This window comes from Pelobates fuscus, chromosome 1 (genome assembly GCF_036172605.1).
Source record: "Pelobates fuscus isolate aPelFus1 chromosome 1, aPelFus1.pri, whole genome shotgun sequence".
NCBI lineage: Eukaryota > Metazoa > Chordata > Amphibia > Anura > Pelobatidae > Pelobates > Pelobates fuscus.
This window is the reverse complement of record NC_086317.1, coordinates 419,493,607-419,519,433: the sequence shown is the minus strand read 5'-3', so window position 1 is coordinate 419,519,433 and position 25,827 is coordinate 419,493,607. Positions and strand designations below refer to the sequence as shown.

General features: G+C 40.1%; 2 protein-coding genes across 4 annotated transcripts in view; both read right to left on the bottom strand.

The window, feature by feature from the left end:
- LOC134570489 (keratin, type II cytoskeletal cochleal-like) overlaps positions 1-25,827 on the bottom strand; it is a 76,034-nt gene that overhangs the window by 15,601 nt on the left and 34,606 nt on the right. Inside the window, exons 8-9 of one of the 3 annotated variants that reach the window (XM_063428508.1) lie at positions 5,679-5,707; positions 5,267-5,458 (exon numbers count right to left, since the gene is read on the bottom strand). The exons of 1 other annotated variant lie outside the window; for it this stretch is intronic. In XM_063428508.1, coding sequence (XP_063284578.1) covers positions 5,319-5,458; positions 5,679-5,707 — 169 coding nt within the window. In that variant the 3' untranslated portion in view covers positions 5,267-5,318. Of the gene's footprint in view, positions 1-5,266; positions 5,459-5,678; positions 5,708-25,827 lie in introns of those variants that run through there. One more of the 3 variants, XM_063428509.1, reaches the window with a different exon arrangement.
- On the bottom strand, positions 6,409-9,745 carry LOC134600924 (keratin, type II cytoskeletal cochleal-like). The gene is made up of 8 exons (XM_063445313.1): positions 9,279-9,745; positions 8,515-8,723; positions 7,720-7,780; positions 7,525-7,620; positions 7,228-7,392; positions 6,986-7,111; positions 6,593-6,813; positions 6,409-6,487 (listed from the first exon to the last, which is right to left on the bottom strand). Exons 1-8 carry the CDS (start codon positions 9,705-9,707, stop codon positions 6,409-6,411), a joined length of 1,386 nt encoding a protein of 461 aa, XP_063301383.1. The 5' UTR covers positions 9,708-9,745.

Sequence of the window (25,827 nt, the reverse complement as noted above, 5' to 3'; positions counted from 1 at the left end):
AACAATGATAGCATCAGTGAAAGTGCCGTTTGTGTGTGAAAAATGCAAAAAAAAAATCTCACTTTCACTGACAATATCATCGCTGTGATAATTTTTACTGTTTCAAAACACTAATATTTGTGTTCAGCGAAGTCTCCCGAGTAAAACTGTACCACCAATGTACAGGTTTTAGGGTGTCATGGAAAGTTACAGGGTTAAATACAGTGCTAGCAAATTAAATTATCTGGACTTTTGGCCTGGGTTGTCAGGCAGGTCCCTCAAATTGCAATCAATAAAATTACTTAATTATGTAAAAATATTACATAAATATGTATGTAGAATTTAAATATATGTACATATTTATATATTTGAAGTCTATATGTATATTTATGAAATTATTTATGTAATTATGTATATGTATATATATATATATATAGTCTTATTTTCTATTTATTTATATATACATAGATATATATAAATCCTTGTTTGAAGTGCACTCACAGGACTCGGAATTATTTCAAATCGTCCTGTTTATTCAAAGCATCAAATTTCCAGTAAATGGTGTCCTGTGAGTGCACTTCAAACAAGGATTTATATATTTGGAGGTCGAAGTTTGCACCTGTGCAGCAGAGAAGACCGGGAGCAGTGAGTGCGGGACATTACGTTTATTACATAGATATATATATATATATATATATATATATATATTTTTCATTCTAAGTGTATTTTTATATAAATATATATAAATATATATATATATATATATATATATATATATATATATATTGATATCAACATATGTAATAAAATATGTAATAAAATTACATATGTATATATATATATATATTTTTTTTTTATTTATTTGTATTTACTTATTTATATTTTATAATAATATATATACAATATATATAGTGATTATATATATTATATATATATATATATATATATGTATATGCATGTGTAATTGAATTATAAGTGTATTTGTATATTAATATGTGTATATATTAATATAAAAATACACTTAGTATGACATTATATATACAAGATATACACTGTGTGCAGAATTATTAGGCAAATGAGTATTTTGACCACATCATCCTCTTTATGCATGTTGTCTTACTCCAAGCTGTATAGGCTCGAAAGCCTACTACCAATTAAGCATATTAGGTGATGTGCATCTCTGTAATGAGAAGGGGTGTGGTCTAATGACATCAACACCCTATATCAGGTGTGCATAATAATTAGGCAACTTCCTTTCCTTTGGCAAAATGGGTCAAAAGAAGGACTTGACAGGCTCAGAAAAGTCAAAAATAGTGAGATATCTTGCAGAGGGATGCAGCACTCTTAAAATTGCAAAGCTTCTGAAGCGTGATCATCGAACAATCAAGCGTTTCATTCAAAATAGTCAACAGGGTCTCAAGAAGCGTGTGGAGAAACCAAGGTGCAAAATAACTGCCCTCGAACTGAGAAAAGTCAAGCGTGCAGCTGCCAAGATGCCACTTGCCACCAGTTTGGCCATATTTCAGAGCTGCAACATCACTGGAGTGCCCGAAAGCACAAGGTGTGCAATACTCAGAGACATGGCCAAGGTAAGAAAGGCTGAAAGACGACCACCACTGAACAAGACACACAAGCTGAAACGTCAAGACTGGGCCAAGAAATATCTCAAGACTGATTTTTCTAAGGTTTTATGGACTGATGAAATGAGAGTGAGTCTTGATGGGCCAGATGGATGGATTGGTAAAGGGCAGAGAGCTCCAATCCGACTCAGACGCCAGCAAGGTGGAGGTGGAGTACTGGTTTGGGCTGGTATCATCAAAGATGAGCTTGTGGGGCCTTTTCGGGTTGAGGATGGAGTCAAGCTCAACTCCCAGTTTCTGGAAGACACCTTCTTCAAGCAGTGGTACAGGAAGAAGTCTGCATCCTTCAAGAAAAACATGATTTTCATGCAGGACAATGCTCCATCACACGCGTCCAAGTACTCCACAGTGTGGCTGGCAAGAAAGGGTATAAAATAAGAAAATCTAATGACATGGCCTCCTTGTTCACCTGATCTGAACCCCATTGAGAACCTGTGGTCCATCATCAAATGTGAGATTTACAAGGAGGGAAAACAGTACACCTCTCTGAACAGTGTCTGGGAGGCTGTGGTTGCTGCTGCACGCAATGTTGATGGTGAACAGATCAAAACACTGACAGAATCCATGGATGGCAGGCTTTTGAGTGTCCTTGCAAAGAAAGGTGGCTATATTGGTCACTGATTTGTTTTTGTTTTGTTTTTGAATGTCAGAAATGTATATTTGTGAATGTTGAGATGTTATATTGGTTTCACTGGTAAAAATAAATAATTGAAATGGGTATATATTTGTTTTTTGTTAAGTTGCCTAATAATAATGCACAGTAATAGTCACCTGCACACACAGATATCCCCCTAAAATAGCTATAACTAAAAACAAACTAAAAACTACTTCCAAAAATATTCAGCTTTGATATTAATTAGTTTTTTGGGTTCGTTGAGAACATGGTTGTTGTTCAATAATAAAATTAATCCTCAAAAATACAACTTGCCTAATAATTCTGCACTCCCTGTATATACATACTGAAAAAAACAACACCCCTTGATCCAGAATAAACCAGACCAGGAATGAAAAGACTACCATTTGTTTGGACCCTAGACTGAAGGGGACTATGGGACCAGTCTGATATATTTTTTAACACCTGGCATACCCTGGTTTCCCTTCTTGTGTCTCATATTAAAGATGAGGATACGCCTGGTACTCTCCTATATCTAGTCCTGTTTGCTATCACCTCATATAGGTATATTTTGTACTTTCGGCCTAATGTTGGTACTTCTCTCCCGGCATTTTTTCCAGGAGATGATGTACTAGATTATGTGTTGCAGGATACCTTTTCTTGTGATTATATATTTCCGGAATCGCAACAGTTTCTAATTTGTTAACACGGAGATTCATATATAATCCATTGGTGTCGATTTAAATTGCAACAGTGCATAACTACTGAATGGCAACACTATCCTGTAACTCAGTGATTTAGACTGAATTTATTTGGGATTATATGTCCATAGATTTCATCATTATCTTATTTTGATACACTGGGGTGCTCTTCTATGGTAAATATTCCGCTTCTATTAGAGCAGTTGGTCTAGCAGTCTTTTTAAATTAATTAAAACAGCTTTAGGCAGAGAATTCCATATCATTATCGTTTTTACTGTAAAGAACTATTTCCTCTATAAGCAAAAACACTTTTAGTCCAGTCTCAATCGGTAACGTCTTGTCTGTTATATATTCCTGCTAACAATCAGGTTAGCACATAGTGGTTTGTATTGACTCTGTATATATTTGTGTAGTCACACAGAAGAATCTGACATCAATTTACAGAAAGACAAAGAGGCCTATTATTAAAATGCAGAAGGTCAAGAGCATGTATATCAATACAAATATATATATATTGTTATGGACATTTTCAAATATTGCAAGCTTTTAGAATGAAAAGTTGTATTTCTTAAACTGTGTACTTTGTCTTTAAGAGATTTTGCAAACTGACAAGGTGTTAGAATGGAAATATTGATTCTCATACAATGCTTTTTTAATACATCGTCTTCTTATGACGTCTTCTTACGACGTCTTCTTACGACGTCCAGAGCAGACGTCCACGATGTGGATTAGGATGTGGCGTTCAGAGAGGGGGTGTCCCTCCAATGCCAGTCTGGTGAGTCATGGTTTGTGGTGGAAATAGCAGGTTGGCAGGTGTAAAAAGTGAATTAGGCAGGCTATGCTCAGGAGCTTGCCAAATATGTGTCTGCTCTTATTGCCAGCCCTGCTCTGCCCGACAAGGACACATTTGACCAACTTAAGATACTGACTCGGGAGGTAGTTCTGAATACATCAAGCCCTGTATACTATCACTAATCTCCCCACTGTAAGAATTATCTATTGTCTTCAATTTAATTTACTATATAAGCTATTTTGACACTATATCTTTAAGAAGATTTACCATATACGTGCTAGAATGAGTATTTCAAAATGATTATTTCATAAAGATAAAAGCTTTATGAAATCGTCATACTGACTGTGTTGGATTTTCACTGAAATTCCAACCCAATCAAAAGATATCCTGAAACAAGTAGGCAGTATTTTTCCTATGCCTGACCATTCTAGACACTGGGTGGAGCTACCACAGTCTAGGATTGTCAGTCTCCCAGGCATCACCAGTGACAGCTGCAGAGAAATTAGCTGTATCTAGGGAAGATCTTGCGGGATCCTTCAAGGACCACAATGTTGTACCCTAGCACATGCGTGAGAGTACAGCAGTGATGTCAGCTCTTGGCTCTAAAGTGCCAGGAACAGAAGAGGACAGGCTGGAAGAAAATGACAGCATCTGCAAGAAACAGGTTCAGGTAAGTAAATCTTACCTTTGATTCACAGATGTTGCTGAGCATCAAAGTTATTGAGGATCCTAATGTACCATGACATAGAGTCAGGTTAAAGTTAGTGATAGCGTAGGGTAAGGGTTAATGCTGTTTTAGGGTTAGAGATTGTGTTCAGATTAGGGATAAGGTTTGGGTAGGTGTATGGTTAGATCTAGGGTAGGCATAAGGTTAAAAAGGTATGCTTGGTACAGGGTTAGCGTTAAATACCAAACATTAATTTACACCGTATACATATATATATGAGTATGTAAAACTGTGCTAAAATATATACACATCGGATATTAAAAAAATATATGATATATATATAGAAATATCTAAGATATATATTGAAATATATAAGATTGCAGGTTCACAGTCAGTTTTTGTTTATCTGTGTGACTAGATGTTTTGCATTGCATTTATTATCAGACCAATGCTCACATTGTGAACGTTCATTAATACATTAAAGAAAATAATAACAATAAAAAGATTGTTCAATGAGTAAAATTTTATTGCAGAGACTCAATACAGATAAGAAAGAAGTGATTATTGTATTTCAAAGATATGAAGACAATTCAACATAAAGGAAGTTACGTAATGTGTTTGAACTGGAAGAAAATTAAGCAATAATTACACCTTAACATCAAATGTACTATCACAGCAGATTATTAATATGACTTCAGAGTGCTTTCACTAAAGTCTATACTTTCAATTTAGCATTACTATCTATCAGGGTTATTCTTTGAAGTATGAATGTTTGGAAAATGAAAGTGAATTCAAATATAATGTAAAATAAAATAGATGCCTCCAAAGCATAATTGATATGGAAAATATTTCCAATTTAGCCTTTTTTGGGTAAAATTTTCAAACTCCAATTTATTGAATAACCTTGCATGGCTTCCATTGAACTTTAGCAGTGGTGTCCGTGGCCAGAGCTGTGTCTGCTTTTCGAGACGCTTGCGCTGGATCCTCCCCTGTGATTTTGGCCACTAGTACCGTGGGACTTCTCTCCTGAGCTGTGCTTTCCTCCAGTGCTGGAGTGAAGCACGGCTAAAACAAAATAATTCTTCAAGTTAATATCCAAATAGAAATGACAATAAATACAAATACCTAACACCTTAAATAACTATTGATAATATTGTCTTTATCAATAGAAAGTAAAGTAAGGAGAGGTTTTTTTTCAGAGAAACAATGTAGCAAATAAAAAGTATATTAAGATTAGCAGATTTTTTTAATAAGATTCAATGTTCTCAAATATTGTATCACTTACATATATTAACGGAATCATGAGCAGTCAACCTGAAATAAAACATAAAACATATTATTTTAGTATTGAATAATCCTCCCTCTAACGGCTAACAGGCTCAATGGCTTACAGAAACTAATACTTGTCATTAAATTTCCAATGTGGTGGACCCTTTATAAACCAGGTAATTTTAATGGTGCACTGTTATATTTCAAAACAATGATAACTTTAAAAAATATATATTTATTATAATAATACATATATTATATTTATTCACATTTTCTCTCCTTCTCTTAATACAATCACTTGTTATGTGTGTCTGCTCCATCATTCATTATAAAAAAAATATAAGTGGTGGATAAAATGTGTTATTCTTTATTACTTTGACATTATTTTAAACCTTTTCCTTCTCTATTGCATAATGGTTCAGAGATCTTTTAAAAACATGATATCCGTTGAGAGGGCATCACCCTGGATCCTGCACAATACTCTAAAATCCTCAGCAATGCTCTAAAATCTAAGGAACAGAGAAGAACAACCTATTTCTTTCCTGGTGCTATGGGTTCCAGCTCTGAAACTTTCTAGCACATGCTGTATGGCGATCATCGGGAAACTCCTCAGACCCTGTGAGCTCTTCCTGGTTGCTAACTTGTGGATGTCAGTGATTATACCGTAATTGAGGACTGATGAACAAGGAAGTTCAAACCTCTAAGCAAACGGAACGCCTTTCTGAAAATTAATTAAATTTCACTAGTCAATGCCGGGGTCCTAAATTGCTCCAGCTAAAATTAATTGACACTTTTGACATATGGGATAATCTAGCCTTGCTCACACTGAAAGAATATAATAAAATAAATAGGAAATTCATCATGCATCAGTGAAATGAACACACTATCATACACTGGGATCATTTGTTTGTTAAAGACTCATTAACTCACCTGCCCTCTTCTCCTTCCAGCATCTTCCTGTAGGTGGCAATCTCAATATCCAGAGCCAGTTTCACATTCATCAGCTCCTGGTATTCTCGCAGTTGGCGAGCCATGTCTTGCTTGGCCTTCTGTAGAGCGCCTTCCAGCTCGGACAGTTTGTTCTTGGCATCTCTGACAGCAGATTCTCCACGTTCCTCTGCTTCATTTATTGCAGATTCAAGTGCAGAGCGCTAATGAATCATTGAATATTCAAATAATTTACTTGCTTTTTGAATTAATACTTCAAAAAATAATTGTTAAATACGATAACATTCAACATGGCTCTGCGTTAAATACAATTCAATATGTATAGGTTCCTTGCTTAATTAATATCTTAGTAACTCACATGTCCCCAAGCTTTACCTGAGCTTTCACACTGTCAATCTCTCCCTTCATTCTTTGAATTGCTCGGTTCAGCTCACAGATCTCATCTCGGCTGCTCTGCAGCTCATTCCCATTTCTTCCTGCAGCTGTGCGAAGCTCCTCAAACTGCCGAAAAAAATTATTTATATAATATATAAGATATATTGTACATTGGTTTTATGCTACTCTGTGAATATTATTCTGCATACTATTTGGTTGGCATTTGAGCTCCATCGACTCACCCGTGACTGGTACATAGCCTCCGCCTCAGCCCTGCTCCTGTTAGCAATGTCCTCATATTGAGATCTGACCTCAGCAATGATTCCATCCAGGTCCAGATCCCGACTGTTATCCATGGACACAACCACTGAGGTGTCTGAGATCTGAGCCTGGAGCTGGGAAATTTCCTAGAAAGTTAAAAGCAGATAAAGTGTGTTTTTTGAACTTCTCAAATATGCAAGTCTTAATAGAAAATATTTGACAACATTTGACAATCTTATAAATAATTTCAGATGTGAAACGTATAGAATTAAATTTACCGCATCATACAGAGTCCTCAGGAAGTTGATCTCATCAGTCAGAGAATCAGCCTTTCCTTGTAACTCAGCTCTGTTCATAAAAGCTGCGTCTACATCCTGAAGTAAGGAAATATATCCATTAAGGGTATTTTCTACTGTTATATAATGACTTATCATTAATTTACATTTTAGAAAACTATAGAGTTTCCTTTTTACCCTTTTTAGTCCAACAAACTCATTTTCTGCCGCGGTGCGTCTGTTCACTTCTTCTTCATACCTATAATATTAAATATAAATAACATTTATGAAGAATTGTTACATAGCGGAGACCTTTCTTCTTAAATGGAATTCAGTTTAAATAAATATTTTGCTAGTGTACATGTTAAATGGCAGTTTGGTTATTTACTAAATGGAGTATTCAAACTAAATTTCAATTAAAGGTCAGAATAGTTGAACTGGAGAAATTCTCTAAATCAGCTATACTTTCACTTAGGCTATTCTGACCTTAAATTTGAAATTCACTTTGATGTCACTTTGCAGTCTCGCGTTAACAAGTAAACCTCTAAGAATCCTTGGAAACTATATTTAATTGTAGCACTGACAGTGCAAATAGTCTTTTTGCAAATTTCCTCAGGTTATGTCAAATTGTTCTCTAGCAATTTCTCAAAAATAGGGATCTCCCCATACAGGCCATCACTCTGCTTTCATATACCACTGAGCACACTGTTAGCAGTTTCAGGCGATCGTTGCCTTCCAAATTTGGACAGAGGTTCCCTTTCCATTGACCTAGCTGTAGAAGGGGATCTGAGCTTTAAATCGGAAAAGAGAGCCACAATTTGTCAAATTTCCCACAGTGCCCCAAAATAGTTTGCTTTAAATCCACTAGAATAAATTGCAGTGGTTATATATATATACATTGTCCCTTTAGAAAGTATCTGAGTGTATGCAGGAATATAACTATGTAAATTCATTGTTTGAAAAGAAAATTCAAACAAACAAAAAACAACATACCTTCTCCTTAGTTCTTCCACAGATTGTTCCATGCTGTTCCTTTCTCCTTCTAGACGTTCTCTTTCACATCCCAGGTTTCCCAGTTGTCTCCTAAGGTTACTGATAAAAGCTTCAAACAGGGGTTCAATTTGATAATGGGCAGTTTTTTGTTCTTGTAAGAGAGCCCACTTAGTCTCCAACATTTTATTTTGTTGTTCCAGTAATCTCACCTAAGGTTAAATTAGAAGGTTTATTGGAAATAATGTAATTACTTATTTGATTTTAATTCAGCTTTCTCGAATCTCTCATTTTTAAAGAACTAATAGAAACTAAATTTATAAAGAAATACATACAAATCAAAACACTTAAACTGAACATTTAATATGTTGTATTACTGCTTCAATTTTCAGAATTATAGAAAATACAACTGCTATATTAGCCATGAACAAACAAACATGCAATTCTTAAAATTGTCTTTGGAGCAAATTTACTAGAACGTCATCTAAAAAGACATTGAAAAACATAAGTGATGACAGAATTTGTTAAAGTTATACACAACATTTACAATGAATATTATTTTAAAGCCATATTCATGGAACTTCATACAGTAAAAAAAAGTTTGTAAATGCCCCTGTTTATCTCACAACACATGTCATGAGAGGATAATAATGATCCAAGAGAAGAACATTGTTTTTTTCTGAAGATGTGTAATAAAAGAAGTATATCATATATTCTGCTGGTTAGATGTTTTTCTCTAGTCTACTTATAATGTAAAATAATCCTACCTTGTCAATAAAAGAAGCAAATTTGTCATTCAGACCCCTAATTTGATTTCTTTCATCAGTCCTCACTCTCTGGATGCTTGGGTCAATCTCCAAGTTGAGAGGGGCCAGAAGACCTTGATTTATGGAAACTGGGATGATGCCTCCAGAACATGCTGATCCCCCAAATCCAATACCTCCATGTCCAAATCCATGCCCAGATGCGTGTCCATTTTTCCCAGAATAAAAGCTCCCCAGTGACTTCTTGTGTCCTTTGGAACCCATACCACAGGCACTTCTGCTACTAAAGCAATGCATTGACTTGTTACCATGATTTGAAGATTTGGAGGAGTGAGAGAATGTGTGCTGTGAGCTCCCATGTTTAGGTGAAGCTATTGAACAGGAGCTGAAGTGCTTGTGTCCAGAGATCCCAAGGATGGAGTGATGAGACATGTTGATTCTTCTCACAGAGATGTAAAGACGAGATACCAGGTACAGTCTGCACTGCAGAGTCACACATTCAAGGCACAAATTGTTTGCTTTTATATTGCACATGGGTGTTAACACAGTCACCTATAAATAGTGTTATTGGCTACTATGTTTGTGACTTCCTAGAAGTAAAGCATCAATATACCTACAACATCAAAGCTCACTGTATTTACAGTTGGCTTCGTATAGTATAAAATATTTTAGCTGATGAAAAGCAAAATGATTTTAATAATCATTTTATTTCAGGCATGTTGAGACATTTGGATCTACCAGGGTTATTCACTAAAATTAGCATTGTGGGGAAGTCAAGGTGAATTCAAAATTAATTTCCAATCTAAGATCATTATAGCTGCACTGGAAAAAAAATTAAAGTTGAAAAATAAGTAAAGCTATCCTATCAGCTTGGTTACTTTGGCCTTAAAGTAACCCTGCAACCTCCATAACCATCACAGCTTGCTGTAGTGGTTATGCTGCTGGCAGTGCCTTGGTGCCCCCCTAACACTTTCACCAATGAGCTATACCTGCACGGAAGGAGCTTCCAGCCCTCTTGAAGGCTGTAAGAAATCAAACCAGTACCAAACGGTTTGACTAGATACATTGAGGGTTGCCAGGACCCTGCTGTAGTGGTTATGGCACTTGAAGTTTCTTTTAAAATTGAAATTTACTTTAAACACACAATTAATTTTTGACAATTCTCATTGTAGTGAATAACCCTGTAAGTATAAATAAATACAAAATCAGATATTTGTATTCCGCAATTAATATACGTATATTATTTATGACGTCCATTTGTGTGGGGAAATGATTAATGAAAGATTTATAAAGATATATTTCAGCAAAAATAGTCTGTATAGCTAACACTACTATATTAAATATGCTCAGATGCTCAGAAATGTATGATGATGCTTATTTATCATGACGGAAAAAGAAAACATTGATTGGACCCTTTATTTCTTTTTGCTAATTACCCACTGCAGTGTTCAAATTTGGTTTCTCTTCTTCAATAAGCTAAAAAAAACTGGATTTATTTATTTGATGGATTTACGACCATCAAAAAGAGTCTTTGCTTGTGTAGACCTGTGGTTTTTTTTTGCCTCTTTTGTGTCCTTTTTATGTAATTTTCCTACGTTTTGTGGATTGCATTTTTCCCTTTTGCCATTCTTATTTCTGATTTAGTGTCTTCATCCTCTATTTGTGGTCTCTAAACCCCTTACCCCCGTTTTGCCCCTATTGTCTCTCTTATGCTTCCTTTTGTGTCGCCCTCTTTTTGTTTCACTTACCATCTTTGCGTCTCTTATCCTTGCATTTCTTACCCCTTTGTGTCTATTACTCCACCTCCTTGTGTCTCCCACCACGTCCGTCTGTATGTCTTACCCACCATGTGCCTCTTACACGTTTGTTTATCTTAAACCTTTTGTGTCACTCCCCCTCACTTTGTGTCTCTCAACCCCTTGCTTTTCATATTCTCCTTTTGTGGTTCTTTCTCAATCTGTCTGTAGCATGGCCTCCCAGGCTGTGGTAGAGATCTTCTTCCTCTATCTGGTCTGACAGGAAGAAGTTCATTCCATGCCCTTCAGACTTTTAGCAGTAATAACTGGGTGCAAATCATAGTAGGACTTGCAACACTACTGTACATAAAATAATAAAGTACATAAAGTAATAAAACTAAAAACCATTACAAATATGTAATCCATACATTTTATTTTAATAACACATAAATAATAATAATACTTAAAATATACTTTAAAAAATTACATAATTGTCAAGGTTGACTAAAGTCCATCAAGTTCAACTCTGAAGCCCATTCTTTTCTGCTGTTGATCCAAAAGAAGGCAAAAAAATGTTGCCATTTCCTATTGTGCCACTGTTACAGTGCCCAATTGGCACCGTGATGTGACCGCACATGATCAGTGCAGTCACGCTGTCGCGGTGCCCAATCGGCACTGCAATGTGACCGCATCTGATCGGTGCGGTCACACTAAAGGAGGAAGAGGTTACTCACCTTGCCTCCAGCGCCTCCCTCCTCCGCCTCCTTTCACTGCTCCTGTGAAAATGGCCGGGTCCAGCGTTAGATATATTTATGATAGCGCCGCCCATGATGACATCACTAATGATGTGAACGTGCTTGTGAGGTCCCTTTTTCACTGTGCGTGCATATTCTGGGGTCATGGCACCCAGTTTAGCAAGAAGCAGGTTTACAGGGTTATTTAAACCCAAACCTGCAGCTGTTCAGTGCCCTGTTATGGTTTCCATCCTGTTTACTGTATTTTTGGGTATTGTTCTTGGCTTGGCATGACTTTCCATATTTCTGGTATCCCTGACCCTGTGGGTTTGTTCATTCTGTATTTGTTCCTTTCTGCATTCCTGACCTTGGCTCGTTACTGGTTATTCTTATACGTTAAATCCGGCCACTCTAAAGCCCAGTAATAAGTCTTTTACTGTTTTTTATTTTTCCGTGTTTAACTTAATTCTGCGTGTTTGGAAATGGTTTCGTCCTGACAGCCACAAAATTGGAAAAAACATATATTTTGCTATATGAGGAATGTTCTTGACTCCATAATGGCAAACAGATTTCTTCCTGGATCAACAACCTGTTTACATACATTATTATATCCTTGAATATTCAGTTTTTTTGCAAAAAAAAAAAAAAGCATCCAGGCCTCTTTTAAATGTTCTCTATAGAATCTAATAAGAAAACCTCTTTAGATAGATAATTCCATGTCATTTTCATTGTTCTTACTGTAAAAAACTCTTTCCTCTGCTGTAAGCAAAATCACTTTTTTTTCCCAGTGTCAATGGGTGACCTCTTTTCTGTTGTATATTCCTGCTAATAAACAGGTTAGCACATAGTGGTTTGTACTAACCCTGTATATATTTGTATAGTCACACAGATGAATCTCACATTAACTTACAGAAAGGGGCTTAATAAACTGCAGAAGGTCAAGTGCACATATATCAATATATATATATATATATATATATATATATATATATATAAATAAAAAACAACAGCAAAACAAAAACAAACAAGCAAATATTAAAAGAAAATAAATAGTGTATTAAAACCATTACACCATAAACAGGCCAAAAAAAGCCTTTATCAAATGAGCCTATATCCTTTGATAAAGGCTAATTTGAACCAAAACCATGGGTTCTAAAAGGAAGAACATAATATATTGCAGAACTACAGCTTTCACGATGCTTTGTCAGCCTCCAGAATGCAATCTACATTTTGGTATCCCTGATATAGACCGACAGCAATAACGCAGTCATGAATATGTATTGTGCTTATCATTGAATTATAAACAATCTTTTTCTCAATGCATGGCACTACTGTGAAATAGGTTGTCAGTGCCCCTCTCGAGAATTAGTTCTGGATTTGCACCTGCCGTGCAAGTCATGATGTTGAATTTGCAATGATTGAGTATGCTATTAAGCTCTGCATATAAATGCCTCTAGAGATGTAGGCACTGGAAGGGACACTGATGATTCAAAAGCAAAGCATGCATATATCAACAGCCTCACCTTTGTAGAAATAATGTGGAATTAGGAACAGTTTGGATGACTTTGTCATAGGAGCTGATCTGCCCAGATAGGTCAAGATAGCTCTGACCAGGTCTAATGTATGACATTGTTCCTTCTCTTCAGAAGTGGCAGCAGGGTAGATGTCCATTGAATTTCAGTAGACAAGCAGACAACCTTTGCAAAAACTCGGCACCTGAAGTAAAGCTGTGAAAACATTCTGCGGCACTGCAAGCTGACAATAAAACTACTGGGAATATAATCGTCTTGGTTAGATTAGTGTTAGGAAACCCATAGAGGGGCTCACAGACAGGACCTGAGATATAGTGATGACAAGTAGTATCATGGAGGTGCAAGTTGCCATATCTGGGTATATTTAATGCCCTCTTTGAGAAACAAGAAAATTAACATGTTCATGTTGCTGAAAAGACAAGAAAAAGATTGGGACAATTAAGAGTAACATTCCTTGTACAACAAAACTTTTTTTCCCTCTTTTTCTGGCATAATTGGAAATGGCTACAAAAGTTTTATTTTTTGTGCCTTCTTTTGGATCAACAGCATAAACGAATGGGTTTCATGGTTGAACATATTTTTTGAAAGTATTATTTTAAGTATTATTATTATTATTTGAGTGTTTGTTAGACCTAGACAACTATGTAACTATGGAACATTTTTTTGTTGTCTTAATAAACATAAGCCCGGTCCTTTACCGTATGTACTTTATATATTGTATGGTTACTATTGTAAGCACAACAGACTGGATCAAGTGAAAGTATAATTGGTCAAGCCTGAAGGGAAGTCAGGGATATCCAGTTTGGGTCATGTAAAGTATATCTAGATAAAGGGACACTGCCAAAAGTAGGATTAGGAAACACATAAGTTGTTACAGATAGGGCATTTGAGTGAAGGGCAGGCTATTTGAGCTGTTGTTTGTTCTTAGTACTCGCTTGCACTTACATTTTTGCTCTTCCTAAGTTAAAAGGGTAATCCAGATGTGGACCCCTCGCTCATGGTGCCTAGGGGGATATCCGCTAAACCTCATTGACGAGGCCTAACAAGGCTGAAACGATATGCAAATGGATCTGGTTCTTTTTGTTATGGCACAAGATGAGCTAAAACCAGCTTGAGATCTGAGTGGGGACCCACTGAAGGGCAGGCTATTTTAGCTGTTGTCAATTCTCAGTACTCTCTTGCACCTAGATTTTGTCTCCTCCTAAAGACAGGAGAGTACTTATATTCAAGATAAAATTATGGTACTAAACAAAGAAGTTAGCTTAAGATTTAGAAACTTAAGTGGCAGCATGTAGACAACACTTTTTAAACAGTAACCTTGAACCTATTTATGCTGACAAATGGTAGTAACTAGTGTTGTCGCGAACCCGAAATTTTCGGTTCGCGAACGGCGAACGCGAACTTCCGCAAATGTTCGCGAACCGGCGAACCGCGCGAACCGCCATTGACTTCAATGGGCAGGCGAATTTTAAAAACAACAGGGACTCTTTCTGGCCACAATAGTGATGGAAAAGTTGTTTCAAGGGGACTAACACCTGGACTGTGGCATGCCAGAGGGGGATCCATGGCAAAACTCCCATGGAAAATTGCACAGTTGATGCAGAGTCTGCTTTTAATCCATAAAGGGCAGAAATCACCTAACATTGACACCTGTCCTCAAAGCCCAGCCCTGATACACACTGACACAGAGCAGAATAGAGACTGTTCCCCCTACATCGGGTCACTTGGCAGATATGGATTGACACCTGTCCTCAAAACCCCTGATACACACTGACACAGAGCAGAATAGGGACTGTTCCCCCTACATAGGGTCACTTGGCAGATATGGATTGACACCTATCCTAATGATCCCTGATACACACTGACACAGAGCAGAATAGAGACTGTTCCCCCTACATAGGGTCACTTGGCAGATATGGATTGACACCTGTCCTCAAAACCCCTGATACACACTGACACAGAGCAGAATAGAGACTGTTCCCCCTACATAGGGTCACTTGGCAGATATGGATTGACACCTATCCTAATGATCCCTGATACACACTGACACAGAGCAGAATAGGGACTGTTCCTCCTACATAGGGTCACTTGGTAGATATGGATTGACACCTGTCCTCAAAACCCCTGATACACACTGACACAGAGTAGAATAGGGACTGTTCCCCCTACATAGGGTCACTTGGCAGATATGGATTGACACCTGTCCTCAAAACCCCTGATACACACTGACACAGAGCAGAATAGAGACTGTTCCCTGTCCACAGAGACCATGATACAAACTGACACAGAGCAGAATAGAGACTGTTCACCGTCCACAGAGACCATGATACACACTGACACAGAGCAGAATAGAGACTGTTCCCTGTCCACAGACACCATGATACACACTGACACAGAGTGTCCGCGTGAAATAGGGCCGTGAGTAATGACGTCACGGGTAGCCTGCCCATAGTATTGCATAGGGTGGAAGAGCTGATAGGACATCTGAAACGTATTGGGATGGAGATGCTTAATTGTTCTCCAAAATGCTTGACACCACCCCATAGTGAATCTCTGCAAACTTTAATACCATCAGAGGAGGAAGAATGTGGCAGCCCACTGGGATTATTCGAAAAATTTCAAATTGATGATTTTCCAGACCCTGGGGTTGACATTAGTCCAGATTTACATCTTGTGACCCATGAGGATGTTCCAGGCACTACTTGTGAAATAAAGACAAATAAAGTGAATGATCCTTCTCCTTGGGACTTGCACCCTGTCGTTGAAGGTGGAGTAGGCAATGGCAAGAGCATGCTGTGGGTAGTCAGTGCAAACACTCTCTTCCCGGTGAATAATGAGGAGACTAACTATGATGACGTTATTTGCGTTGAAAGTAATGATGCCAGAGATCTTTTGAAACCATATGGAAGGAACGAATTGGTTAAAAGAAAGGCAAGAGACCACCTGCATATAGACAAGAATACGCATAAGAGAAAGAAGAGAACAGGTGAAAGAGAAGCTGCAGACTGCCTATCTGCAAATAGTTGAGTTATGTCCTGAAGATGTCCGTGTTACCACAGTGCAGACTCTGTTTGATACACTACTGAGGAGAGTCAGAGAAACCCCAGATCTTCACGTATTGGATGAGTCGGTGCGTGGAGTTGCAGAGAACGTAGAACAATAAATATTTAAACTTTTCCTGTGTACTGACAGCAGATATACATAGGGTCACTTGGCAGATATGGATTGACACCTGTCCTCAAAACCCCTGATACACACTGACACAGAGCAGAATAGAGACTGTTCCCTGTCCACAGAGACCATGATACACACTGACACAGAGCAGAATAGGGACTGTTACCCCTACATAGGGTCACTTGGCAGATATGGATTGACAAATCCCTGACAAACAGCTACCACATGCAAGGAAGGCAGCAGGGGCGCAAATGACCCACTCCTGACGCGGGAAGGTAGTGACGACAAATAACAATACAGGACTCTTTAGAGGCCCTGTAATTGTAATCAGTCCACTTGAAATCCTTTAACTTTGATCAATTGGAGGGAAGTCTGGTGCAGAGCCACTGACCCATGCGCAGGGCCAGCCTTAGGCCTTTGGGCGCCCTGTGCAAGAAATCTTCACCCTGTCACACCCATGTGCAAGAAATCTTCACCCTGTCACACACACACACACAGGCAGACAGCCATACACACGCACACACACAACTGCGACTGACTAGGTTTGTCACCTCCTCAAAAGGACGCATGAGCCTACAGGCATTGCGCATGAGCGTCCAGTAACGTGGCAAAAAAATTCCCAGCTCCCCAGAGGCTGTCCTAGCACCCCGGTCATACAAATATTCATTAACAGCTTTTTCTTGTTGGAGCAGGCGGTCGAACATTAGGAGTGTTGAATTCCAACGTGTAGGGCTGTCGCAAATCAAGCGCCTCACTGGCATGTTGTTTCGCCGCTGGATATCGGCAAAGTGAGCCATGGCCGTGTAGGAACGCCTGAAATGGCCACACACCTTCCTGGCCTGCTTCAGGACGTCCTGTAAGCCTGTGTACTTATGCACAAAGCATTGTACGATCAGATTACACACATGTGCCATGCACGGCACATGTGTCAACTTGCCCAACTTCAATGCCGCTATCAAATTTTTTCCGTTGTCACACACCACTTTGCCGATATCCAGTTGCTGCGGAGTCAGCCACTTTTCCACCTGTGCGTTCAGGGCGGACAGGAGTGCTTGTCCGGTGTGACTCTCAGCTTTAAAGCAAGTCAAACCCAAGACGGCGTGACACTGCCGTATCCAGGATGTGGAATAGTACCTGGGGAGCTGGGGGGGTGCCGTTGATGTGGAGCAAGAAGCAGCGGCACAAGAGGACTCAGCCGAGGAGGTTATGGAAGAGGATGGAGTAGGAGGAGTAGAGGAGGTGGCAGCAGGACTGCCTGCAATTCGTGGCGGTGTCACCAACTCCTCTGCAATGCCACGCATTCCTTGCTTGTCAGCCGTCAGCAGGTTTACCCAATGCGCAGTGTAGGTGATATACCTGCCCTGACCATGCTTTGCAGACCAGGTATCAGTGGTCAGATGGACCCTTGCCCCAACACTGTGTGCCAGACATGCCATGACTTCCTTTTGCACAATCGAGTACAAGTTGGGGATTGCCTTTTGTGAAAAGAAATTCCGGCCGGGTACCTTCCACTGCGGTGTCCCAATAGCTACAAATTTTTTGAACGCCTCAGACTCAACCAGATTGTATGGTAAAAGCTGGTGGGCTAATAGTTCGGACAAGCCAGCTGTCAGACGCTGGGCAAGGGGGTGACTTGGTGACATTGGCTTCTTACGCTCAAACATGTCCTTGACAGAAACACATGACTGTGGGCAGATGAGCGGGAACTGCTCAAGGCGGGAGACGGAGTGGCGGATGGTTGAGAGGGGGCAAGAAGGACAGCAGTGGTTGACGTGGCTGAAGATGCTGGACCAGGAGGAGGATGGCGGCTTAGAGTAGGCGTGCTGCTTGTACTCATGTGTTGATCCCATAGGCGTTTGTGATGTGAGATCATGTGCCTACGCAAAGCAGTTGTACCTAGGTGGGTGTTGGACCTCCCACGACTCAGTTTCCTTTGGCACAGGTTGCAAATGGCATAGCTGTTGTCCGAGGCAGACACACAAAAAAAATGCCACACTGCTGAGCTCTGCAATGACGGCATTCTGGTGGTGGACACAGCATGCGTTGATTGGCGTGCTGTCGGGCTGACCCCGGGTGCCGATGCATGCTGTCTGACTGTGCCACTAGCTCCTTGCGACGACCCCCCCCCTGCTTCCAACTCGTCTCCTCCTCCTCCTCTCTGTCTCCCCATCTGAACTTTCGCCCTGTTCTTCTTCTTGCCGAGCGGGCACCCACGTGACATCCATGGACGCATCGTCATCATCAACCGCTTCGCTTGTATCTGACAACTCAGAAAAAAATGATTTATTTAAAATCTAAAGCTTAACCAATTGTTAAAACAGATATGAGTGGTGGCACTGACTGTGCAAATGGGCAAGGCATCCAACCTCACACAGAAGCTGGCAGGCAGGCAACTGCTCTTCTATTACAGTGAAAAAAATTATTTATTTAAAATATAAAGCTTAACCAATTGTTAAAACAGATATGAGTGGTGGCACTGACTGTGCAAATGGGCAAGGCATCCAACCTCACACAGAAGCTGGCAGGCAGGCAACTGCTCTTCTATTACAGTGAAAAAAAAATATTTATTTTTAATGTAAAGCTTAACCTATTGTTAAAACAGATATGAGTGGTGGCACTGGGCAAATAGGCACAGTATCCAATGTGAACCTCACACAGAAGCTGGCAGGCAGGCACCTGCAATTACATTACACAGGAAAAAAAAAAAAAGCAGCCTGATGTTATAGCCCTAAAAAGGGCTTTTTGGGGTGCTGTCCTTACAGCAGAGATCAGATGAGTCCTTCAGGATTGTAGTGGACACTGAATACCCTAGCCTAGCTATCAATTTCCCTATCTAATCAGCAGCAGCTAAACTTTCCCTCCTCTCACTAAGCATGCATCTTCCGAATGAATCGAAAATGGATGCTGGGAGGGAGGTTGGAGGGTGTGGAAGGGAGGGAGTGCTACTGATTGGCTGGAATGTGTCTGCTGACCGAGAGGCACAGGGTCAAAGTTTGCCCAATGATGACGAATAGGGGGCGGATCGAACTGCGCATGTGTCCGCCCGCCGCGGCGAACGCGAACACGCTAATTTTGCCGGGAACTGTTCGCCGGCGGACAGTTCGGTACATCACTAGTAGTAACTAGAGCAGTACAATAAGTACCTGAAATAATTCTAAGTCTACTCTAAGCACCATTATGATACCCACTCATTGTCATAGAAGTATAATGAAGGTTGGAGAGTCTCCCCGTACCTTAAGCATGTCTGTTCTACTGTGGGTGGGCTAGTGGAGAAGCAAATTTTCAAATTAGCCATCTACCTTTGGTCAACAAGTATAACTCCTCTGAGAGAAAAATAGAAACATAGAAACATAAAATGTAACGGCAGATAAGAACCATTTGGCCCATCTAGTCTGCCCAATTTTCTAAATACTTTCATTAGTCCCTGGCCTTATCTTAAGTCTAGGATAGCCTTATGTGTAACAAAAAAAATAAAAAATAAATTGATCACATAAACAATAAAATAAAAATGTAGCTGTATCCCTATGTAGCTGTTCTACATATAGGATAGCCTTATGCCTATCCCATACATGCTTAAACTCCCTCACTGTGTTAACCTCTACCACTGCAGATGGAAGGCTATTCCATGCTTCCACTATCCTCTCTCTAAATTAATACTTCTTGAAATTATTATAAAATCTTTGCCCCTCTAATTTAAGACTATGTCCTCTTGTTGTGGTAGTTTTTCTTCTTTTAGATATAGTCTCCTCCTTTACTGTGTTTATTTCCTTGATGTTTTTAAATGTTTCTATCATATCCCCCCTGTCTCGTCTTTCCTCCAATTTATACATGTTAAGATCCTTTAATCTTTCCCGGTAAGTTTTATCTTGCAATCCATGAACCAGTTGAGTAGCCCTTCTCTGAACTCTTTCCAAAGTATCAATATCCTTGTGAAGATACGGTCTCCAGTACTGCGCATAAGACTCCAAGTGAGGTCTCAGCAGTGTTCCTTACAATGGCATGAGCACCTCCCTCTTTCGACTGATATTACCTCTCCCTATACAACCAAGCATTCTGCTAGCATTATCTGCTGCTTTATTACATTGTCTGCCTACCTTTAAGTCATCTGAAATATTTACTCCTAAATCATTTTCCTCAGATGTTGAGATTAGTACGGTTTCAAATAATCTATACTCTGTCCTTGGGTTTTTACGCCCAAGATGGATTATCCATATTAAATGTCGCCACAGCTCTGACCATTTTTCTACATTATCTAAATCATTTGCCATTTGGCTTATCCCTCCTGGAACATCAACCCTGTTACAAGTTTTAGTATCATCAGCAAAAAGACATACCTCACCATCAAGACATTCTGCAATATCACTAATAAAACTGTTAAAGAGAATAGATCCAAGTACAGATCCCTGAGGTACCCCACGGGTAACTAGACCTTGCTTCGAATATACTCCATTGACTACAACCCTCTGTTGCCTGTCATTCTGCCACTGCTTAACCCATTCAACAATATTGGAATCCAAACTTAAAGATTGCAGTTTATTGATGAGCCTTCTATGTGGAACAGTGTCGAAAAGCCTTACTGAAATATATGTAATCAATGTCTAAGGAACAACCTTGATCTATTATTTTACTTACCCAATCAAAAAAAAACAATTAGATTAGTTTGGCATGATCTCCCTGAAGTAAACCCATGTTGTCTCTGTGTAACATATTCTTCCTCACCTTGCGGTCTCTGCACCCAGCGGCCGTGCGTCTGCATGACTGACACTTGCTGCATGTTAATGAACACGGCCGCTGCGGATCCATGGCAAAATATACCTACACGTCCACTCAGGTGATTGACGACGTCAGCGCGTGCGTGATGTCACGCACGCGCCGGGATCGCACCTTTTGGGGTCAAGGACCGATTTTGGCCAATTATAAGATTTGAACAGGTATCTAAACCTCATTATGCCTGACACTCATTGCCCTGTCGTGGTTTCCCTAGTGGTTGTCCGAGAGCACATTATTGATTCTGGTTATTCTTGTTATTTGACTTTGGCATTGATTTTGACTTCCCTGTTTTCTGGCATCCCTGATCTCTGGCTTTCCTTTATCGTTGTTTCCCTTTCTGTGTCCCCTGACCTTGGCTATTCCTGACTATTCTTTGGAACTTTAGTCTGGCCATTCTAAGGCCCGTTAATACGCTACCTATCAGTCACCTGTGTTCCACAATTCTACGTGCTGGATCATAAGTAATCCTGACACTCTGATCTTGAAAGCCATGTCATTTGAGATGTTTAACAATCCTATCCTTTAACATGGTTTCCATCACCTTCCCCACTACTGAAGAAAGAAATTGCTAAAACATGTAGGTAACTTTTATAATATTTAAGTAAACATAGTGGTAGAACACATTAGTAGCTCATGTGGTGTTAAGGTAGACATGTTAACAGCACTCATATGTAGCTCCAATGCATTTTGTATAAGAATAGTAGAATAATAATTGCAGTAGAATAGGTAAGTAACTCTTATGGGGTTGTCACATAAATAAAATTCTAGTCAACAGTGCATGCTAGTATTACACACTTAGTAAAAGTGTCTCTCTGCAGATATGAAATAATTAGGACAGCCGTGGGAGCATCAAAATAGTAAGATCCCCCTCCCCCCAAAAAAAATGAAAAAAAAAGGAGAAGAGGGGAAAAAACAAAAATTAAAGTTAGTCTCTTGTTGCACAGCCGGGCTTAAGTCTTATTTGGGCCTCTGCTCTGGCCTGTCAGTTTTCTTAGCAGCTGCCTCCCTTCAGGGTTACCTGACCTATGGAGGGCGCTGATGTATTGGTCGCCGTTTTGCCATCGCTGTGCCAGGGTTTTCTTCCCTCTCGGTGGTGTGATTGACGGTTGGTAAAGTCCTGTGCTCCATGGGCGCAGCGGGCGACGGCCGTGGTAATTGGAGCTTCTCTAGAAAGGCCGCCGGATCCTCCGCCGCGGACAGCGTCAACACTGCGTCTCCGTGTGGTACCACCAGGGTACCCGACGCGCCCCACCTATACCTGACTCCGTGGTCTCTGAGGAGTTTGGTGACTGGCATGAATCTGCGTCTCTCCAGCAGGACAGTGAAAGGTAGGTTGTTGAAGATTCTCACTTGGCAGTTTTCCACAGCTATGAGGGGTGTGCTCCGTGAGCTGGTCAGCATCGCTGTCTTCACTGCCGGGCTCCGGGTGACCGCAATGATGTCCCTGGGGGTGTCCACAGGGGCTGTTGTGGCCTTCTGTATGTGGAACACAGAGAACACTGGCGGCAGCCCTCCCTCTCCTCTCACCTCCAGCACAGCGGCAATTTTATTGGCAAACTCTAGTACTGACTCCGGTCACACCGTCTCGGGCACCCCTCTTATACATATGTTTTTCTTTCGGTGCCTAGCCTCAATGGTAGTGACGGCCCAGGTGAGGTGCTGGAGCTGTTGGGAGATCCGCTATGTGAGCTCGGGTCTCTGTGAGGTTGTTGTCCCTTTCCTCCTCTCTTGTCTCGACTGCTCCCAATCTGGCCATGATGCCGCCCATCTCTCCATGCACCCCGTCTAGGTCCTTCTTCCAGACCCCACAGAGCTCAAGCAGGAGCCTTTTAATGTCCCCCTTGGTGGAGGGCGACGTGTCTGAGTCGGAGTCCTCTCTCTGATAAACTCTGCTGAGGGCCCGTGTTGTCATCGATCCCTCTTCATCTGGGGACGTCTCTGACTCACTGGATCCTCGAGGGCTTGCAGGCGCCATCTTAGGCTGCACTGTCTGCTGCGGCCTATCGAATTACCTTCTGATATCTGTAAGTTTAGAAGCCTCCGATGTCAGTAATTTGCAGTGCTTGCGCCCCATCTCTCTCTTGGGGGGTTCAGTGTCACCACTGTCTTGGTTATAGGGTTTTTCGTGGCTTTTTGGGGGTATTTTCAGTGTGTTTAGCAGGAGCTCCCTGCAAACACGTCTGCTCAGTTGCACGGCTGGCCACACCCCTCATATTTACTTATTTTTGATTCACTATCAATGATTCAGTTTCACTTTTTAACTAAACCTCTTGTTGCTATCACCACCAGTAACTGAATATCCCTGAATCTAGTAATGTTTTGGGTGTGTGTATTTGAAGGACATCGCCCGATAGATAATGTCAATGGCGGAGTATCGTATATATAACATATGTATTTATGTTTTTTTTTTTTTCAGATATGTGGTTTATGTATGTTGTTTAATGGATCAATAGAGGGTCATGAACACAAACATGTATTCCTGAACACTGTACTTTCCTCATAGAGATGCATTGATTCAATTCATTTCTATGAGGAAGTGCTGATTGATCATTGCTATGTTTGACTTGTGCTGACTCTGCCCCTGATCTGCCTCCTTGACAGTCTCAGCCAATCCAATGTGGAAACATTGTATTTGGCTGAGACTACCACTTCTGATGATGTCAGCAGACAGGGGCAGGTCAGAGGCAGACTGTGGCAGAGGCAGCAGCTACAGACTTGAATACAAGTAAGATTTTACTATATCTAGGGAGGAAAGGGGGTCCAGGTGGGCTAGATGTTGGTTTTAACACTATAGGGTCAAGAGTGTTAAAACAAACATCTAGCCCACCTGGTTCTCCCTGTTCACCCTAGATATAGTAAAATCTTACTTTTTCAAAAAGATTCTATTCTACAAAAATATTTTTTTATTAAAATAGACAAAATAAAAAAATGTAACCTCCTTATACAGGGAGTGCAGAATTATTAGGCAAGTTGTATTTTTGAGGATTAATTTTATTATTGAACAACAACCATGTTCTCAATGAACCCAAAAAAACTCATTAATATCAAAGCTGAATATTTTTGGAAGTAGTTTTTAGTTTGTTTTTAGTTTTAGCTATTTTAGGGGGATATCTGTGTGTGCAGGTGACTATTACTGTGCATAATTATTAGGCAACTTACCAAAAAACAAATATATACCCAGTTCAATTATTTATTTTTACCAGTGAAACCAATATAACATATCAACATTCACAAATATACATTTCTGACATTCAAAAACAAAACAAAAACAAATCAGTGACCAATATAGCCACCTTTCTTTGCAAAGACACTCAAAAGCCTGCCATCCATGGATTCTGTCAGTGTTTTGATCTGTTCACCATCAACATTGCGTGCAGAAGCAACCACAGCCTCCCAGACACTGTTCAGAGAGGTGTACTGTTTTCCCTCCTTGTAAATCTCACATTTGATGATGGACCACAGGTTCTCAATGGGGTTCAGATCAGGTGAACAAGGAGGCCATGTCATTAGATTTTCTTCTTTTATACCCTTTATTGCCAGCCACGCTGTGGAGTACTTGGACGCGTGTGATGGAGCATTGTCCTGCATGAAAATCATGTTTTTCTTGAAGGATGCAGACTTCTTCCTGTACCACTGCTTGAAGAAGGTGTCTTCCAGAAACTGGCAGTAGGACTGGGAGTTGAGCTTGACTCCATCCTCAACCCGAAATGGCCCCACAAGCTCATCTTTGATTATACCAGCCCAAACCAGTACTCCACCTCCACCTTGCTGGCGTCTGAGTCGGACTGGAGCTCTCTGCCCTTTACCAATCCAGCCACGGGCCCATCCATCTGGCCCATCAAGACTCACTCTCATTTCATCAGTCCATAAAACCTTAGAAAAATCAGTCTTGAGATATTTCTTGGCCCAGTCTTGACGTTTCAGCTTGTGTGTCTTGTTCAGTGGTGGTCGTCTTTCAGCCTTTCTTACCTTGGCCATGTCTCTGAGTATTGCACACCTTGTGCTTTTGGGCACTCCAGTGATGTTGCAGCTCTGAAATATGGCCAAACTGGTGGCAAGTGGCATCTTGGCAGCTGCACGCTTGACTTTTCTCAGTTCATGGGCAGTTATTTTGCGCCTTGGTTTTTCCACACGCTTCTTGCGACCCTGTTGACTATTTTGAATGAAACGCTTGATTGTTCAATGATCACGCTTCAGAAGCTTTGCAATTTTAAGAGTGCTGCATTCCTCTGCAAGATATCTCACTATTTTTGACTTTTCTGAGCCTGTCAAGTCCTTCTTTTGACCCATTTTGCCAAAGGAAAGGAAGTTGCCTAATAATTATGCACACCTGATATAGGGTGTTGATGTCATTAGACCACACCCCTTCTCATTACAGAGATGCACATCACCTAATATGCTTAATTGGTAGTAGGCTTTCGAGCCTATACAGCTTGGAGTAAGACAACATGCATAAAGAGGATGATGTGGTCAAAATACTCATTTGCCTAATAATTCTGCACTCCCTGTAGGTGGAGACTGGAATACGATGATAAATGAAAAAGACGAGATGCGAATAGTAGCAGTATATCTTAAATACTTATGATCTTTTCGTCATTTGAAGGGT

What these genes read in the sequence shown, in the direction of transcription:
- LOC134600924 (XM_063445313.1), bottom strand. Translation starts at nt 9,707, where the DNA reads ATGTCTCATCACTCCATCCTTGGGATCTCTGGACACAAGCACTTCAGC. An exon ending in GTGGAAGAACTAAGGAGAAG is followed by an intron (nt 7,781 to 8,514) that starts GTATGTTGTTTT and finishes TTAATATTATAG; the next exon opens with GTATGAAGAAGAAGTGAACA. An exon ending in CTGGAAGGAGAAGAGGGCAG is followed by an intron (nt 6,488 to 6,592) that starts GTGAGTTAATGA and finishes ATATTCTTTCAG; the next exon opens with TGTGAGCAAGGCTAGATTAT.